This window comes from Hemicordylus capensis, chromosome 6 (assembly GCF_027244095.1).
Source record: "Hemicordylus capensis ecotype Gifberg chromosome 6, rHemCap1.1.pri, whole genome shotgun sequence".
NCBI classification, from domain to species: Eukaryota; Metazoa; Chordata; class Lepidosauria; order Squamata; family Cordylidae; genus Hemicordylus; species Hemicordylus capensis.
The window spans coordinates 6,649,124-6,668,469 of NC_069662.1; the positions used below are offsets into that span (position 1 = coordinate 6,649,124).

At 45.4% G+C, this 19,346-nt stretch overlaps 1 protein-coding gene across 1 annotated transcript in view; it reads left to right on the forward strand.

Moving 5' to 3' along the window:
• Nucleotides 1–1,626: 1,626 nt before the first annotated feature.
• LOC128329577 (vomeronasal type-2 receptor 26-like) overlaps nt 1,627–19,346 on the forward strand; it is a 32,392-nt gene continuing 14,672 nt past the window's right edge. The window contains exons 1-6 of the mRNA XM_053261048.1: nt 1,627–1,709; nt 7,533–7,824; nt 8,145–9,005; nt 9,734–9,961; nt 12,385–12,511; nt 17,389–18,292. Coding sequence (XP_053117023.1) covers nt 1,627–1,709; nt 7,533–7,824; nt 8,145–9,005; nt 9,734–9,961; nt 12,385–12,511; nt 17,389–18,292 — 2,495 coding nt within the window. The remainder of the gene's footprint in view (nt 1,710–7,532; nt 7,825–8,144; nt 9,006–9,733; nt 9,962–12,384; nt 12,512–17,388; nt 18,293–19,346) is intronic.

A 19,346-nucleotide genomic window follows, 5' to 3' on the forward strand; every position in this document is an offset into this window, starting at 1 on the left:
GAAGAAGATCTCCAGGACAACAAGGGGATAAGTACTTACTTTTTATTGTCCCCCTTTCCCCCTTTAGTGTTCCTTAAATAGGGCATCCTTTCATATATGGGTGTGGGAGGTATATTTCCTGTGGTGGTTTTTATTATTATTATTGGTTACAGGTTGTTTCTTGTTTTCACAGGTTCCCCCTTAATTGCCCCAATTCTGTACTTTATTGCATTTTTTATTGTATTGTATTTTTGTGGGTGGAGTGTGTGGGTAGGCTTGTTTTAAATTGGTCTGCCTTTAGGGTTTTAGGTTTAGGGTTTAAAAAAAAAGTAAAGCCACCAGGATCTTTGGGAATGTCTGAGTACCATATGACAAGCAAAGCATGCATCAGGGTGGCAGGCAGAGGTGGGGGTTCCCCAAACTGGTGTGGGAGGCTTGGTGGGTGCGGAGAAGACACCAGCATGGGGTTCTACAAGTCCTCATCAGTGAATCTTTTGGCCAAGGTGAGGCAGTGGCACAAAGTCTCTCCTATCTGGAGGAGTCTTCTGCCACTGAGCCAGGTCCTCAATCCGTGGTGGTTCCATTGGGTGTTGCACCATTGGGATTGGTGCCTATCCAGTGCAGAGCCTGGTGGTGTGGGTGGCTCTCCTGCCAAGCAAGCTGCTTCCATGGTGGGGGTGGAGCGCAGGGGCTTGATGGCTATCAGAGCAGCCAGATTTTTGATACCTCTTGTGGCCCCTCCAATGCTTCTCTTTCCACTCAGTGAGGGTTCCCCTGATGATGCCCAGGTCATGGCATAGTCCAGTTCTGGGTTGTCGTCACACCCTCGCTCTCAGATAGCGAGGATGAAGGGGAAGCTGACAGCCCTTCAGCCGATGCAGGGGTGCCTGAGGGGCAGAGCCCGGTTGTCGGTTCCCAAGAGATGGCTGATGTTTCAGAACAGGCACAGCAGTCTGAGGCAGCAGAGACAGTGACGGACAAACTGGAAGATGAGCTGTGCAGGCAACCCCCACTGACTCCACAGCAACGGCACGTCACAAGGTGGCGGGCACAGCCGGAAACCATCAGGAGAAGTAAATGCCTCTTGCAGAGGGCTGATAAGCCTTGAATCCCTGCCAGCTGAGAGTTATCAGCTTGGATTATAAAGCACATCTACAACTTTCAGTTAGCCGCTGGAAGACAACGTTTGTCATCCCTCTTTTCGACAGCTTTCAGCCTGAGCCAGAGAGAGAGAAATATTTCTGAGCCATGTTTCGCTTCTGCAACCCAGTTTGTTTTGTGAACTATCTTCCTAGACTTCGCGTCCAGGTGGCCAGGTTGCTGACAGTCTTCCCAGTCAGGCTCCGAGGGGGAAGGGTCTGCTGCTGAGGTGGATGTGGTGTTCCCTCCTTCAGTGAAGTGGGGTCCTTCTTCTTCTGTGTGGAAAGGGTGGGGGGTGACAGCAGTGGGCATGCACCAGCAACCACCCTAGGTCCTCTGTCCAAGATGGCATCAAGGATATCAGAGGCCACCCAGAGCAGTGATGTTTGGAGGTAATTTGAGGTCCCTCAATATGCCTCAACTGCTGGTTTCTGTGTCCACTGCAGGGCACAGGTCTGTAAGGGAAAGGATGCTAAGCATCTGGGGATGACATCTATGTGGCGACACATGCAATGGCATCACCGAGATCTCCTTGACTCCGCTGGCAGTGTTAGTGTGCCTCGTTTGCCTGTGACAAGGGCAGTGCGAAGGTAAGGGCAGTGCTGACAAGGGCAGTGCGAAGGCTTCCATGAAGCAGTGCATGCTGCCAGTCAAGTGGTGGATGCAATCGTCAGGCAAAAAGCACCCCGGTCACATGGACCCATGTCTCCTCACCCTCCTCCTAGGGGAAATGATGGCCACTGATGACCTACCTTTCCAGGTAGTTGAGAACTCTGGCTTCCGCTGGATACTCCAGCAGCTAGCACCCGACTACACCAGCCCCTCCAGGACAACGTTCAGCCAGAAAATAGTCCCCTCCCTCTACAGCCAGTGCAGAGAGCCCATGTCAGCCATACTGCATGAAGCACCGGCTGGCACCAGCATATATTTCACTACTGATCTGTGGGACAGTGTGAGTGGGATACATGCTGCTTTCCTGGCCCTGACTGCTCATTGGTGGGGTCCAGAGAGAGGGGGGATCTCTGGTGCTGCCTCTGGCTCCAGCACATCCCACACCACATTTCAGCACAGGTGGGCTGTCTTGCAGGTGGAGACCATGGATGTCAAGCACACCAAGGAGGAGGTGGCAGCCGTACTTGGACAACAAATTAAGGAGTGGATAGGCTGGTTGCCACACCTCTCCCAGGGCTTCATTGTCACAGACAATGGCTCAAAAGTCATGGCAGTGCTAGAGTCAGTGCTGGTATATGTCAACATCCGCTGCATGGCACACACTCTCCACCTGAATGTCAGGGATGCCCTTGGCCTCAAGGAGTAAAAGGCATCCAGGGAACATAGCCACCCCATGGTAGTTGCTGCTGCTGCCATGGCTGTGCGTGTAGAGATGTCCCACAAGATTGCAGCTCACTTCCACCAGAGTGAGAAGTTCAGGTGCCTGCTTTGCGAGTTACAGCATGTCCATGGCCTTCCCCAGGGATGTAGATAACCATTGGAACACCACCTTCTGCTTCTTCCAGTGCCTGCTGGAGCAGGAAGTGGCGCTCAAGTGGTGAGAAACAAATCCTTGGGTGTGTGCAACCTATCCAAGGCAGATTTGAAGCTCATGTCCGAGATGGTGTTGGCACTCGAGTCCTTCCTTTTTCCCACAAAGAGCATGTGTGGGAACACCACTACTCTGAATCAAATCCTGCCCTCGGCTCTCCTCCTGGAAAAGCTTATGAATGAAAGCTGGAAAAGCTTATGAATGAATGCTGGACCTCACTGACCACACCAGAGGGGTGTGCTCTGGCTGGAAAACTGAGAACCAGAGTTGTTGACAGGCTGGTGGATGAGTTGGGTGAGAGGGAGGAGTATGTCCTGGCTTGTCTCTGTGATCCAACTATCAAGGGCAATGTAGTTTGTGCGGATGATTTGTCCAGGTGGTGGGAGCTCTTGTTTGGCAGAGTTAGGGAAGAGGAGGACATTAGGACCGGCAGAGACCAGGAGGGTCAAGACTGTGCACCCACCCCCGAGTGTGTGCAACCCCCCCCCCCCCCCCACAGCAGCAGTGTGGGCAACCCTTCAGCTCACACCCCTTCTTCTTTCCAGTCTGGCAGAGCAGAATCCCAGGCAGTGGCGCCAATGCAACAGGCAGTTCCTCCTGCTAAATCAGCCCAGTGGTTTAAGTGAATGTTCCTTGGTGCCTTGTCCGGTGTGCGGGAGGCTCAGCCTACTAAGCCCACCAGTACTGCACAATGCATTGCCCAGAACTTGGAGGAGCCTGTGGAGGAAGACCCCAAGATGGACTGAGCGCAGTTTTAGGCAACCCACTGACAAGTCTGGAAAGAGGTGGTGGTGGTTGCTGTGTGCCTCCTCGCCTGCCTGCCAACCAGCGTCCAGAGCGACCGGGTGTTTTCATGTGTTGGTGATGTGTTAACACTCACTCAGTCTCAGTTGGACCCTTGGTCAAGCAGCTGGTTTTGCTCAAGGTTAGCCTCCCACTGCAGGGCTATCCCAAGCTGGAGGTTGAGCGGTGTGAGTGATTGGCCCATGGTTGACCCATGGTGCTGGTCACCTGCCTGGCAGAAGGTTCTGCTCATCCCTCCCCTTCCCCTTCCTCCTTCAGCTGTGCCATGTCGCAGCATGCCCACTAGTGCTTTAACTTGGCAACTGGATACACACCCCCACTGGTATAACCTGATGCTGAATTAGCCCCTGGTTCCACCTGACCACAGCACTTAGGCGGCCGTGGGCACACACACAGAGACACTAGGTGGCTTTTGCCAGTGTGGCACAGTGTAGATTTGTAAATATGTTCAAGTGTACATATGTAGATTTGCAAGCATGTAAATTTTTGATTGTGTTGTTGTACTTGGTTGACTTTTGTGGGGGGGAGTGCAGCGGGACTGCCAAAATGGTTTTTTCTTTCCTTTGTGTAGAAAGTGTTTTTGATTTGGTTTCTGTGGATAGTTGGTGATGTGTAAAAATTACTGTATAGCTGCTGTATACTGTAGATGTATTTTGTATATATACATGTGTATATATGTATTTGTTAAGTGTCTCTATTAAGTGTGCCCCCCTCTCTTTCCACTCTCCAGTTTAATTCTGCTGACACGCACACTCGCATGGACACACATACCAGACATGCATGCACATGCCAGGATTCGTAAGCGATCTCTTACTACACCATGTCATGTGTGGCCTCCACTGACCTGCCTCTGAGCTGGACTTTCCTATCCCTTTAATTTTTTCAGAGCCCCCTTCTTATTCCCCTTTTCAATCTAGTAACACACACGCACACCATGTGCAATCATGCATGCTTGCCAATGATGACTATGTGATCTGGTGTCCCCACATGCCTGGGGCCTTATGTGGCCTCCAGCAAAGATGTGGTGGACCAGTCACTCTGAGGTGCTTTTCTCCCACAGGCTAAATGCATGCATTGTGCACAAAGAGAAGAGCACAAAAACCAGCTGTGTGGTGTGTCTTACTTTAAGTCCTCCAGTGTGGTGGTATGTTTTTGCCTTGCCCCTTTTCCTTTGCAGTTTGCGTACCGGGTTGGTTTTACTTCCTTGCACTGTCTTGTTGCTATGTCTAGTTGGTTTGTGGCTGTTGTAGTAGTCAGTGGTTTTTGGTTTGGCTCCCTTGGTTTTGCAGTTGTGCGGGTACAGCAGCAGGTCTGTCTCTGTTTTCGTCTTTTGGTTTTCAGCTTGGTGTCTTTTATTCATTTATTTATTTATCTATTCAACATATTTTATACCGCTCAAAACTTACGTCTCCAAACTTACGTCTCACAGTTGTGTCACTGTGAGCTGGTATTGTGACCTGTTTGGGACAAAGAACCAGGGATGGATCCACCCAAAGCCCAAAGCAATTGGCATTGCTGTGATTTTAGGGTTTGTTTTTTTAATTTCAAATTCTTTCCATAGGGGACAATGGAGATTTGAGATGGCCTGGTTGGCCCATTATCCCTTTTGGGGATGCCAAGGCACCCCAAAGGTGTTCTGGGGCACAGTGTGTTGTACCAGAACTCCACCCAGGTAGCCCCAAGCCAGTGGGTTTCATGGCTTTCCCCCCAGGAATTTTTTTAGTTTCTGTCCTTTTAACAGTATTTCTGTCAGAGTAGATTCTCTGGTCTGTGTATATATATATATATATATATATGTATGAAAATATCTTCATCGGGATTCTTTGAGATAACTCATACAATAGCAAGTCCAAACACAAATTGGATTCTTGGTGGCTGTATGAGTTCTCTCAATGAATCCCTTTGAAGACCTTCTCTCTCTTCTCTCTCTCTGGGTTGTGCATTTTGGTTTGTTTGTTTGTTTTGTTTTTGGCCCGAATCTGAAACACCCCCATTTTATTCTTTGTTTGAAATCAGCCAATCCGAAACACCCCAGTTTTGTTCGAAATTGCAAAATCTAAATCCGAAACGTTTTGGATTTAAAAAAATGGCCCCAGGGAAAAACTAGTGGGTGAGGGTGGTAGTGCCCAGTGGGTGGAAACTACCACCCAAATTTCAGAGGAATTGGGCAAAGGGCTGATTTTTGATGAATTTTTGAATTATAGGCTTTTTTCCCATAGGGAAGAATGGAGGTTTCAGCAAAAGTATAGCTTCATGTTGGGGGGAAAGTGATGGCCCAGAGCAGAGTACGGTGGGTGGTAGTGCCCAGTGGGGGCAAGGAAGCTGCCAGAATTATTTCAAAGGAATTGGGAAGAGGGCTGGTTTTTAAAGGTGTAATGGAGTTTGCATGTCTGTAAAGTTGTTCCCCATAGGGAATGATGGACCTCCATAATTCCTGCCCCATAACTGCACTTAGGGGGCACCAGGGTGGCTCAGAGCGAGTGGTGGTGTAGAGCACATAAGGTGCCAGCCAGCCCCATGGGTTGCTAACCCATTGGGTACTGGGTTCTGTTGTTTCTGAGATGTTTGAGTGTAGATTCAGATTCTTTGGTAGCATATGAGAGTGGATTCATGGTTTGTCATTGAAAATCTCATATGCTGCCAGAGAATCTACACTCAGAACACCTCAGAAACAACAGAACCCAGCACCCCATGGGTTAGCAATCCATGGGGGTGGTTGGCACCCTATGTGCACTACACCACCACTCGCTTCCGGCCACCCCAATGCCACCCAAGTGGAGTTATGGGTCTTCTGAAACCTCCATTATTCCCTAGTGGGGGAAACCTTAAAGAAGTGTAAACTTCAACAATTCCTAAGAAATAAGCCCTTTGCCCCATTCCTTTGGAATCTGGGTTGTGGCAGGCACCTCTTGGGGCACTGCCACCCAACCCACTGTTTTGCCCCTTAGGCCCCCTTTCTGCCCCAAATCTGCCCCAAAGACATTTCAAATTCAGAAATTCTTTAAAAATCACCCCTTTTCCTAATTCCTTTGGAATCTGAGTGGCAGCAGGCACCCTTTGGGGCACTACCACCTGAACCACTCTTCTGCCCCTAAAGCCCCCTTTCTGCCCCCAGTCCACCCCAAATAACATCAACATCACACATCAACAACAGCAGAGCTTTGGAAAAAATCAGGCAGATTTCTAAAGGTCATGCACATCCACATCCCCACCCCCTGCCCAAAATGCAATTGATCTACACACAACGGTGTGGAACAACAACAATGAAATGCACACTCCCCCACTAGCCAATGAGGGTAAAATTTACCCTTAAATTTGCTTAAAAGGAAAAAGGAGGCAATTGCCAGCAGATCAGCCCATTCTTTCGCTGGCCAATCTGCAGGCTGGAAGGGCTGGAAATTCAAACAGATGTCAGAACTCAAAATGGAGACTGAAGGAGAAAGATTTTTTGCGATTGCAAAATGGAGTTCTAGAACAGCTGAAACAACAAAACGTTTTGTATCCAAAACAGGGACGTTTTATTTTGGCTACAAAATTTTCTGTTTTGAGCATTGGGTGTTTTGTTTTGGCTACAAAACAGCCAAAATGGCCTGTTTTGTGCACAAAACGTTTTGTATCCGAAACGAAATGCACTTCCCTACTCTCTCTCTCTCTCTCTCTCTCTCTCTCTCTCTCTCTCTCTCACACACACACACACACACACACACACACTCTCACACGGCATCACAGAGTATGATATTAGAATTTCTTTTTAAAGACTCAGAATTTTATTATTAAAAAATTCGAGCACATTCCAGTGCAAAAGTAGTGCATTCAAGTTGCAGGGTAGTGGGGAGAGGGGAGAAAAGAAGAGTGAGAAAAAGACGGAGGAGGAGGAGGAGAAAGACAGAAGGCAGCGTGAGGTGTGTGCAAGGAGATGGAAGGCAGAACAAGGTTACATGGGGCCACCCGGACGTGGGTGGGAATCAAATCCCCCCCCCCAATTGAGTTTGACTCTCCTGGTATAAGAGATTCCTACCCTGTAGAAGAAATCCCTTCTGAAATATTCAATATACTCTATTTGTAGTATGGTGACAAAGTTCTACCAGCACATTCTGGCCTTGGCGTTTGCTGTCAAGGAAGTTAACAAGAGTCCAAACATATTGCCCAACATCACACTCGGGTTCCACATCTATGACAGCTACAACAGTGCCAGGATGACCTACCGTACCAATCTTGACCTGCTCTTCAACGCCGAGAGATTTTTCCTCAATTACGAATGTGGCTCCAAGAAGAGGCTCATGGCCATCATTGGAGGACTTGGCTATGATTTTTCTATGCATATGGCAAACATCATAGGCCTTTATAAGATTCCACAGGTAGGATCTGTGTATGGAAATATGGATTGTCACAAGACCACGATATTTTCCTGTCATTTTGGCATAATTTTACTGTAACGTGAATAAATCTTCTAGCTATCTTAGCAAATCTGCAAATTACTTCACCAGATTCTATCTCATTACTTCTCTAAGTTCTGTCTCAGTAGAGGTTTAAACCTGAATCTGCATGGGTATTTATCACTGAGGATTATAGCAGTTTCCTGCATTGGGCACAGGCTGGAAAAGAAGACTGATTTGATTCTGTGATTTTATGAGATAGCTGCTAACATATTTCATAATTCTCTGTACATTTCTAATAGTTCACCTGTGGCACAATTGTGGCAGAGGAGAGAACTACAGGGGTCCGTTCCTTTTATCACATGGTCCCGAATGAAGCCCATCAGTATATGGGGATTATCCGTCTGCTTCTTCACTTTCGGTGGACATGGGTAGGGCTCATTGTTGTGGATAATGAGAATGGAGAATATTTCCTACAGAGCCTGGAGCTCATGTTTTCCCAAAATGGAATCTGTTCAGCCTTCACAGAAAGAATCCCCGAACTAATTACCTTTGATACTGTAGGAGACCTCTATGCTGTAGTCTCAACTATGTATATACCTTTCACCAATAAAAGAGTCAGTGCATTTATTCTGTATGGAGAAGCTTTGGAAATTTTATCGCTGAGATTTTTTATATTTCTCCATGATCCTAGAAATGAGGAAACTGCATCATTTAGAATGGTGTGGATTATGACAATGCAGATTGATTTCATATTAACAGGCCTTCAAAGGAGCTGGGATTTACATGTGTTCCATGGTGCCATTTCCTTCACAGTTCGCTCAAAAGAAGTTCAAGGGTTTGAGGAATATCTTCAGAGGATCAATCCTTACAGGATCCAAGGAAATGGTTTTCTCAGGGACTTTTGGGAGCAAGCATTTGACTGTTCATTTCCAGAAAGCAAGGATCTCATAAATGTTGATGGAGCATGTATTGGGGAGGAGAGGCTGGAGAGCCTTCCTATGGCAGTGTTTGAAATGCAGATGACTGGCCACAGCTATGGTGCTTATAATGCTGTCTATGCTGTGGCACATGCTTTGCATGTCCTTTCCTTATCTACAATGTACCACAGGAGGAAGGTCAGGGGGGGAGATTTGGATCATCAGAATCTCCAGCCTTGGGAGGTAAGAGCTCTGCAATGATTTGTTTTCATAGGAATGTCAGTACAAAAGAACCAAATCCATGCTTAATTAGTCTGAATTTGTGGAAAGGATGTTTTGGCTAACGTGACCCACAGCCCTGACAGAGATGGAGTTATTATGCGTGGATTTTATACACCACGTTTCTAAGGTCCCCCTTGGAGCTTTTTAGAGTCCCTTTTAAGACAGATGAGTGTTGACTTAGAGATTTCCCTCCTCAGTTGCAAAGCACAAGGTTTGGATAAAAAAATAATATGAGGTTTTATTAGACGGATAAGGTATAGAAATTGTTACAAATTTCACAAGACAGATTCCAACAGATTCCAAAAGTTTTCTCTCAAATCAAAATAATACAAAACATGTTTTCATACAAATAGAACCTTGCAGTTTGTAACCGCATAAAGCAAAGCTCACAGAGGGAAGGTGCAGGGTATTGCTCAAAATTCCAAAGCAGCAAGGATTACAAAAATCCCTGTAACTGCAGTGGATGACTTCAGCCATTGAGTGTGTTTCAAAGGTTTCCATTTACTCCTTTACTATGTATTTGGCAAGGCATCCTCTGGTTATTTCCACTTCTGGTTATTTTCACTCCTGTATCACTGAACATGAACTGCATTTTCAGTCTGGATGGGAATGGATTTTCTTGAAGTTTCATCAGAAAGAAGTGTTATTTGTAAATCTCAGCCCTTTCTTCCTTTTTATTCTTCAACTAGCTCCACCCACTTCTTCAAGGCATTTCATTCAATAACTCAGTGGGAGAAATGCTGTCTTTTAACCATAAAAAGGAAATGGGAGGTGGATTTGACATCACGAACGTGGTGGTTTTCCCAAACAGCTCCTTCCGTCGAGTGAAAGTGGGAAGTGTGGATCCCAATGCTTCTGAAGGAAATGAATTCACCATTAAAGAGAATATAATTGAATGGCATCAAGGTTTTAACCAGGCATGTAGTATATTCCCAATTAAAAGATGCATATACTGCCTTTCCAATGAAGTTTGTTTATACTTAGGAGAATCAGATTTAAAAAGCACATTAATATCAAACACTGAAAACAACTTTGGGCAGAGTCTCAATACAGTGTACAGTATATCAAAATGGGAGCCTCCCAAATACTCCCTGGAGAGATTGAAATCTGTTCAAAACAAGTACATTTTGAAGTGACATTGAGAGCATCCAGAGTGGGAACACTCAGGAAGGCCCTCTAAGATGACCATAGAGAAAGAGAGAAGGAGGTTCTTCCACTATTTTGGGTACAAGACATGGAGAGCTATGAAGTTCATAAGCAACTCCTTGTTTTATGCCTGGAAACTAACTTCCTGCCAGTGCAATTGGAGCAATATCTGTGTGTAACCCGAACACAATCAGTATTCTGCTGCTGCATTCTGCATCCATTGCAATTGCTGACCACTCTTTAAGGCAATCAGAGTTAGAATGAGATCCAACAGTCCTGTCTTGAGCTGACCCAAAGATGTTTCTCCATGGCCACATCTTTCCCCTCTAGGAAGTGAAGCATCTGGTGCAATTGGCCAATGTTGATGCTGTCCCGCTCCCCCACCCAAAGTTACTATACAATGTCCTCCTTCAACTGCACTCTAACTCAGCCCTCCTGAACAGAGGCATTTAATATATGACCGAATTTCTCATCATGCCCCCTTCCTGCTGCCTTCAACAATGCAGGTGGTCAGTCTATGACTTCCACGGAACTACATGAAATGTGGAGTTGAAGACAGAGTAAATGTGAGCAATTTACCATCAAAGTGTCTTGAAAACAGGTCACAGAAGGTAATCAATTGGGTTTCTCCATCCCTTAGTGGGGCCTGTTCACAACAGCCCCCAATCTACCTCAAATATGTTTTACTGGACCACACTGTGTGGACACAATGGAGGTGGATAAGTATGATACCTTCACCGTTCACATGAAGTGGACCCCAGATGGGGTTCTAGGTTGTGTCCCAGTCTGTGTTTTCCTTCACTGTTTCTCTAGTCTTGGTAAAACATGGACCTGCATAGGCACTGCAAATGGGGTGGGGTGGGGAGATGCTCAGAAATAGTTATATCGATGACTTGGGATACAACCATGTTCCAGAATCTAACCAGTCACTCCACACACAGCTCTATCTTGAGGAGCACCAGCAATTCCTCCATTTCCAGCATAGGTATGTTTCTTTCTGCCCAAGAGAAAGAATCAAAACCAAAGGAAGCAACTTTAGTATATTAGTGGTCACTCCATTCTCCAGACAGGCGATCTGGGGGACTGGACATTCCTTTCCCACCTAAGCGGATTCTGTCATGGGTGATCAAGATCTATGTTGTGTTTATAATGTTCAAAGACTAATGGCTGCAGTGATCTTAACATGCAAGGTATCTCATTATTTCACACTATTTGAAAACAATGTTATATTTTCTGAAGAAACAAAACACGGTGAATCTCTGTCACATCTTCATTAATCTGTGGTAGGTCTTTAGGGAAGCTGGAACATGTTTTCCTATATATATATATGAATGGCCACTAACCACACAATGGCAGCCACTGTTTTGGCTGGATAAGGTCCTGGATTGAGTCTGTAATTTTCCAGAACTAAAAATGTTTTCAGTCAAAAAATGAACTGAAAAATAATGCCTGTCATGCCAAAAAAGTACAAGAAGATCGTTATTATTTATTTATTATGTATTTATTGAATCGTTATACCACCCTACCCAATTTGGCTCAGGGCAGTGTACAAGCAAAACATAAACAGTTAAAATCAGACACCAATAAAAACAAATTTTTAAAATACAGTCAGTTAAAAAACAATTTAAAAACCCTAAAAAACCCAGTACGTTAAAAAAAACCACCACAAAAAACACACAACACCCTACAACAATTAAAAAACCCTGGAAGGCCAGGCTAAACAGATAAGTCTTAAAGGCTCCCCTGAAGGTCAATAAAGAGTTCAAATTATGAATTTCTGCAGGGAGCGCATTCCACAGCCCAGGAGCGGCTACAGAGAAGGCCCGCCTCTGAGTTGCCACCAGACGTACCGGTGGTAACTGGAGACAGACCTCCTCAGATGACCTTAACGTGCAGTGGAGATCATACAGAAGAAGGCGCTCTTTGAGGTAACCTGGACCTATGCCGTTTAGGGCTTTAAAGGTAATAACCAGCATTTTGTATTTTGCCCGGAAACATATCAGGGTGGCTTGTAAGCCGCCCTGAGTCCTATGGGAGTAGGGCGACATATAAAACTAACTAACTAACTAAATAAATAAATAATATCGGCAGCCAGGTTATGTTTAACTTCCTATCAGTCACTCACTATTTTATGTCGTTTGTTTTTTAAAAGTTTAATTACGTCCATCCTAATGTCTCTTATATCTGTGGACAGGGCCTTCCCCTTTCTTTGTGCACCGATCCCTGCCGTCCAGGGTATCAAAAGAAAACCAAGAAAGGAGAGAAATCTTGCTGCTACAGTTGTGATCTGTGTCCAGAAGGGAAGATTTCCAACCAAACGGGTAAATGATTGAATTCTCAATGCATAGGGGATTAATACCAAGAATCATATCAGAGGACATTGACCAGTACATGTAGCCTCCATTGGTGTGATGTCTTCATTAGACAGTGGTCTGCTCTACCATGCTGCCAGGGGTGATGCTATAATAGGGTGGAAAAGCACCCTGTAATTGGGAGCTGCTGAGCATCCGAGAGCAGCCACTGAGCTCCCCAGATTCCCTGGCAGGGGCTCCTTCTGCAGCTGCATCCTCCTCTGGCCCCTCACTTGGCTCCCTGGCTCCCTCCTTTCATCAGCTGATGGAAGAAGGTTGTGCTCATGCTCCCATTGGAAGGAGATGGAAACAGTGGACCTAGAAGCTGGGTGGAAGGAAGGGGAGTTGAGTACAGTAGGTATGTGCACCATCAAAGGGGGTGCTGCCAAGAGTGGGGCAGCTGTGGGGTGGCTGACTGTTTTCCCATAGTTGCCAAACAGGTCAGGGGAATTCCATGACACTTCTACAGCAGATTATAAAGATTTGTTTTCAATGGGGTCAGTTCACACATTGACATTGCACATCACAAAAGATGTGACAAGGAATCAAGTCATGTACATGCATGTGCGAACAAATCCTTAGCAGATGAAGGTATTCAGGAAGCCCTTTCGCAGAATCTGTGAGAAGGGCTTGAAGGGGCGAGGGGAGGGAGCATCAAAAAGCTTACCTCCCCTGCAGACAATCTTCTCCTTGTTGCCGAGTGCTTGGATTGCTCATCCAGACAATTGCTGGCTTCTGCCAGCAGCAAGGAGGTTTCAGGTATGGGAGGCCCCTGGAACTCCCACAATGCACCTCATGAGTGTGTGGTGCACTATGAGGAGCTTTGTGATACAGGCCAGGAGGTTTCTGGTGTCTGGTTGCCACACGGAATTGCGTAGCACTGACACACAATCAGTTAGCCCAGGCTAATGGCACATTTGCACCCTTAACCCTGGCTAGCAACAAGGGTATACATAAGCCCTGTCCCTCACCTGCTGTCATGCCCTTCTATCTCCTGTGCTGGAAGGCAAATTTAGGGAAATCCCATTAATGGTAAGGCTTTGCCCCTGTGCCTCTGGGGAGGTGCAAACTACTGAACATGTTCTCTTTTCCTGCCCATTTTATAAAGATAGCCAGGAGAAGCTTATATTTCCTCTACTTCTCAACTACTCTGGCTGCTCCAGTCAAGCCTACACTAAGAATCTGCCCTTGGACATACAATGTTATACATACAATGTTGCTAGGTTCTTGGCAGCAGTGTGCAAGATCCGTCAGACTATGACTGCTAGCCCATAATCTGTGATTCTAACTACTGGATATCCTAATATGCCTCTTTATTTATTTTTTTATTTATCGTTGCATTTATATACCACCTTTCATTAAAAACAATCACAAGGCGGTTTACAAAAGTTAAAAAACATAGAATAAAATGACAATAAAAGTATTAAGCTAAAAATATAAAAACAATCCAAATTTAAAATCTATAAAATATAAGCATTAAAAAGTCTTTATAGACTTCTATTTTCTTAGATGCATTTAACTCATAGATAGTTAACTTTTAACATTTTACTACTCATCCATTAGCGTTGTATTTTTTATAGACCAATTTTTACATATTGCTTATATTAGTTTGAAGCCTAATCTGGGAAGATCAGGAGCAGCTTCAGGAGGTGAGCAAGTTTTTCTAATCAACAATATCTAGCCTTTCCCCCCTTTAAGGTAACTAACAGGAGGAGGGGAGATTTTGAGGGGCTGGTTTCTCTTTAAGGGATAAGTCGTAGTCTCTGTGTGTCTGTGTGTTTTGTCAGCGCTAGCATTTGCCAGGGCTAACAAACTCCTGTGTTTTTGTTTGTCACTGTCTGGAGGGAGGGGAGTCAGCCAGGGCTGTGGGAGACCCTACATTCCTTTGAGACACATCCTGTGTCTCAGTTTGAAGCCTACTCTCTACATAAGAGGTGAAAGCCTGAGAGCATAGTGAACAGGGATAGTAAACAGGATGTTTGAGTTTTGCGGGAGTTCAGTGGGAAATTTCTGGGGGAGCCTGGAACAAGCCCTTGTTATCACAAGGAGCCCGATGGAGAAGAGAAGGTAAATTCAAATCCCTCCCTCATATTCTTGAGAAAGGCAGTTTGAACAGTTAAAAAGCTGAAAAGCATTACAGCTGAAACCTATCCTTCTAATAAACTATCTTTAAATACTATAAACAGCCAATGAAACCAGTATGAAGATAGAAATCCAGCAAGAGAGGGGTCACTTCCCAGTGTATTGCACAGAGTGTCGCATGTACAATTATTTGCTCCATGGGCAGAAGTCATGGATGTGTGCTCAGTGCAAAGATCTCCTGGCTTTCAGGAAACAAGTTTGTTCCCTCAGGACCAATGTGGTGGATGTGGAGAAGCTCAGAGAGACAGAGAGGCTTGTGGACGAGACTTTCAGGGATGTGGTAGAGGCATCTTACTCCAGGGCTGATAGCTCCTCTGCTGTCAGGGAGAGTGAAGGTCTTGGGGAAGGAGGACATCAGTCTGAGGAAGAGGGAAATGCTACTTTAGAAGGGACCCCTTCCGTGGATGATGAGCCCATATCCTCTTGTGCAGGCCATACTCCTCTAGAGGGTGGGGGCCTCCTTGTAGTGGGCGAGTCAATCATTAGAGGTATGGAGAGATGGGTTAGTGACCCACGTGTTGGCCAGATGGTGAATTGCCTGCCCAGTTGCTAAAGTTGTGGATATCATGCAGCATCTAGATAGGCTGTTAGGCAGTGCTGGGAAGAAGACAGCTGCCATGGTGCATGTCAGCACCAACGATGTGTGGAAATGTAGTCGGGAGGTCCTGGAAGCCAAATTTAGGCTGATAGGTAGTGTACTGAAGTCCAGGACCCCCAAGGTAGCATTCTCAGAAATTCTACCTGTTCCACATGCAGGGACAGTGAGACAGGCAGAGCTGAGGGGTTTCAATGTGTGGATGAGACGTTGGTGCCAGTAGGAAGAGTTCAGTTTTGTTAGGCACTGGGATATATTTGGGGGTAAGCAAGGCCTGTACAAAAGAGACAGGCTGCACTTGAACCAAGATGGAAGCAGACTGCTGACACTTAAATTCAATGAGGTTGCAGAACAGCTTTTAAAATGATGCCTGGGGGATAGCTGACAGGAGAATGGGCAGTATCCGGTTTAGCAAATGCTGTCCTTTAAAGTGCGTGGGTGTAAAGGATTCAGATAAGACAGAAGGGGACAGGACAGAATCACATAAAGAGCAGACAGAAGGCTGTGCCAGCTGGTCAAAGAATTAAAAGAAAGATAGCAGACACCAGGGAATAGATTCAGCGTATAGGTGCTTACATGTATATGCCAGTGCCAGAAGCCTCTGAGCCAAGATGGGTGAGCTGGAGTGCTTGGCTGCTAACACAGAAATAGACATATTAGTCATAACAGAAACATAGTGGAACAGTGAGAACTAGTGGAACACTGTTATCCCTGAATATAAACTCTATAGAAAGGACAGGGAGGGATGCCTTGAAGGTGGAGTAGCATTGTATATTAAAGAAGGGATAAAATCTAACCAAGTAGAAAACCTAGGTGGACCAGAGTCCTCCACAGAAACCCTGTGGGTGACAATACAAGGCCTTAAAGGAAATGTGCTACTGGGGATGTGCTATTGCCCTCTGGATCAAAACACTGACAGTGACTGGGAGTTGCAGGAGGAAATCAGGGAGGCTTCAAGGAGTGGCAGGGCAATAATAATGTGTGACTTCAATTGCCCACGCATAGGCTGTGTAAATTCACAATCAGGTAGTGACAAAGAGGTCAAATTTCTAGATACACTGAATCACTGTGCCCTAGAACATTTGGAACTGGAACCAACCAGAGAGAAGGCAGCCTTGGACTTAATCCCGAGTGGCACTCAGGACGTGGTGTGTGATGTCAGAGCCATCGACCCTTTTGGGAACAGTGACCATAGTGCGATCAAATTCAGCATACATGTAGGAAGAGAATCACCAAGGATGTCTAACATGGACATTTTGAATTTCAGAAGAGGAAACTTTTCCAAAACGAGGAGTATGGAGAAAAGAAAGCTGAAAGGGAAAATCAGGAGAGTCACTTCAGTCCAGAATGCATAGAGTTTACTCAAAACCACTATACTAGAAGCCCAGTTAGATTGTATGTCAGAGGCATTGTCGCTCCGAAGCTGGAGATGGCTCACAGTTTCCTTTAGGATTTGCTAGGGAGCTGCATGGCTTCCCTAGCCCAGTTTTGTCTTCATGTGAGAACAGCCGCAGGGACTGAGAATTCCAAGCAGGGCCAGAATTCTTAGACTTATTTATCAATCAGAACATCATTAAGGTTCCTCATATATTTCATTTCCTAAAAAAATAGGAGACCTACCAGCTTTTTTGAAACAGATGCCATTGTTATTTCAATCCAGTTGTTGGAGTTACATGCGGTGGTGGCTGAATGCACCCAGCCATATTTTGACAGACCATGTGCCTGCAAGGACTGGAAGAACTCTCTTTGGAAGGGCATACAGAATAGAACTTCTTTGCTTTCTCCAAACTCCTCCTCCAACAACAAAAACAACTATTTATATACTGCTTTTAAATAAACATTTCCAAAGCAGTTTACATATAACAAACAAACAAATAAATAAATAAGATGATTTATTTATTACTCCATTCTGAATGATACGTTTGGTTTCCAGTCATCCATTTATTACTCCATTATGATGAGCCCTCTTTGAAATTAAAAATGCAAAGAACAAGCTTATGTACCTCCTACAAGCTTGAGTACCTGCTAAAAAATGAGATAATAAACAAATTGAAAATGGTTTGAACGCAAGGAATTACAAAGGCATTCCAATCAACCTTCTGTTTTTCAGACATACCCGACTGTTTTAAATGCCAAAAAAATCAGTACGCCAACAAGGACGGAAATGAATGCATCCCCAAAACCATGAGCTTTCTGTCTTATGAAGAGCCTTTAGGGATCACTTTAGCTTCCATTGCTGTAACTTTTTCCCTGATTGCAGCTTTGGTCCTTGGGATTTTTATTAAGCATAAAGACACCCCCATCGTCAAAGCAAACAACCGGGATCTTACTTACACACTCCTTGTCTTCCTACTATTGTGCTTCCTCTCTTCCTTGCTGTTCCTTGGCGAACCTGGGAAAGTGGCATGCCTGCTGCGACAACCAACTTTTGGTATCATCTTCTCAGTGGCCGTTTCCTGTGTGCTGGCAAAAACCATCACTGTGGTTCTAGCTTTCGTGGCCACAAAGCCAGGGTCTAGGATGAGGAAATGGCTGGGGAAAAGACTGTCCCGTTCCATTATCTTTTCCTGCTCCCTTATTCAAGCAGGCATTTGTGCTGTGTGGCTGGCAACCTCTCCCCCATTCCCTGATTTGGACATGCAGTCACTAACTGGAGAAATCATTGTGGAATGTAATGAAGGGTCTGTCGCCATGTTTTATTGTGTCCTGGGCTACATGAGCTTCCTGGCCATCGCCAGCCTCACTGTGGCTTTCTTTGCCAGGAAGTTGCCGGACAGTTTCAATGAAGCTAAGTTCATCACCTTCAGCATGTTGGTCTTTTGCAGTGTTTGGTTGTCTTTCATTCCAAGCTACCTGAGCACAAGAGGAAAAGAGATGGTGGCTGTGGAGATCTTCTCCATCTTGGCCTCCAGTGCTGGCTTACTGGGTTGCATCTTTTCCCCTGCATGCTACATCATTGTGCTTAGACCCCAGTTGAACAACAGGGCACAACTCATGAGGAAGTCTGAATGGCAGTGAGGTCATCCACAATCAAAAACCTTGGAGCAATGTGTTAAGATTACTGAATACATCATAACTTGATATCCCATTTTATTTATTTATTTTCTTGTTTAAGGTATCTACCACTTGACTATAAAGGCTTCTGAAATTTTTAATGAATTCCAGAACCCATTTCAAACTGGTGGCTGACTGTGTGTTTCCAGCCTAACAACTTTGATCCAGGAGGAAAATCTGGGTAGAAGTGATTGTGTTGTAGGGATTTGCGAAACGTTTCGGATACAAAACATTTTGTACCCAAAACAGCCTGTTACGGGTGTTTTGTGGACCAAACAAGACACCAATTTTCCAGATCCAAAAATTTTGTATACAAAACAAAACATCTGTTTCAGCTACAAAATGTTTTGTTGTTTCGGGCCTCCATTTTGTTGTGATCTCTGAGTCCATCTCTATTTTGTGTTTGACATCTCTTTGAATATCCCACCCTTCCAGCCTTCCGATAGGTGACCTAAAGCATAGGCTGACCTGCTGACGATTCCCTCCTTGTTCCCCATTGGCTCTTTTGACTCTTTCCACTCTTTACTGACTCTACATTGGCCCGGGGAAGGGTCAAAGATGAGGCAAGGGTGGAGGGAGTTCAAGGAGGGATTTTCTATTCATTCAGCAAGTTAGTAGTCATCATTCTCCCTTTCTGCCTCATTGGAGAGAGAGAGAGAGAGAGAGAGAGAGAGAGAGAGAGAGAGAACTAGTTTACAGCATTGAATGCCTCAAGTTGCCATGATGCCATCCCATTGCCTATGCCTGCCTTGTTGCCAGCCTGAGCCCAGCCTGCCAGTCTGCTATGACTACTGCATGCCAGCCTGGGAATGGATTCAGGGGCAGAAGAGTGGGTTGGGTGGTAGTGCCCCAATGGGTGCCTGCCAGGCTGCCACAACCCAGAACCCAAATGAATTGGGCAATAGGCTGATTATTTGTGATTTGTTGAAGTTTACGTGCCTTTAAAATTTTGCCCCATAGAAAATAATGGAGGTTTCAGCAGCCCCATAACTCCACTTGGGGAGCACTGGGGTG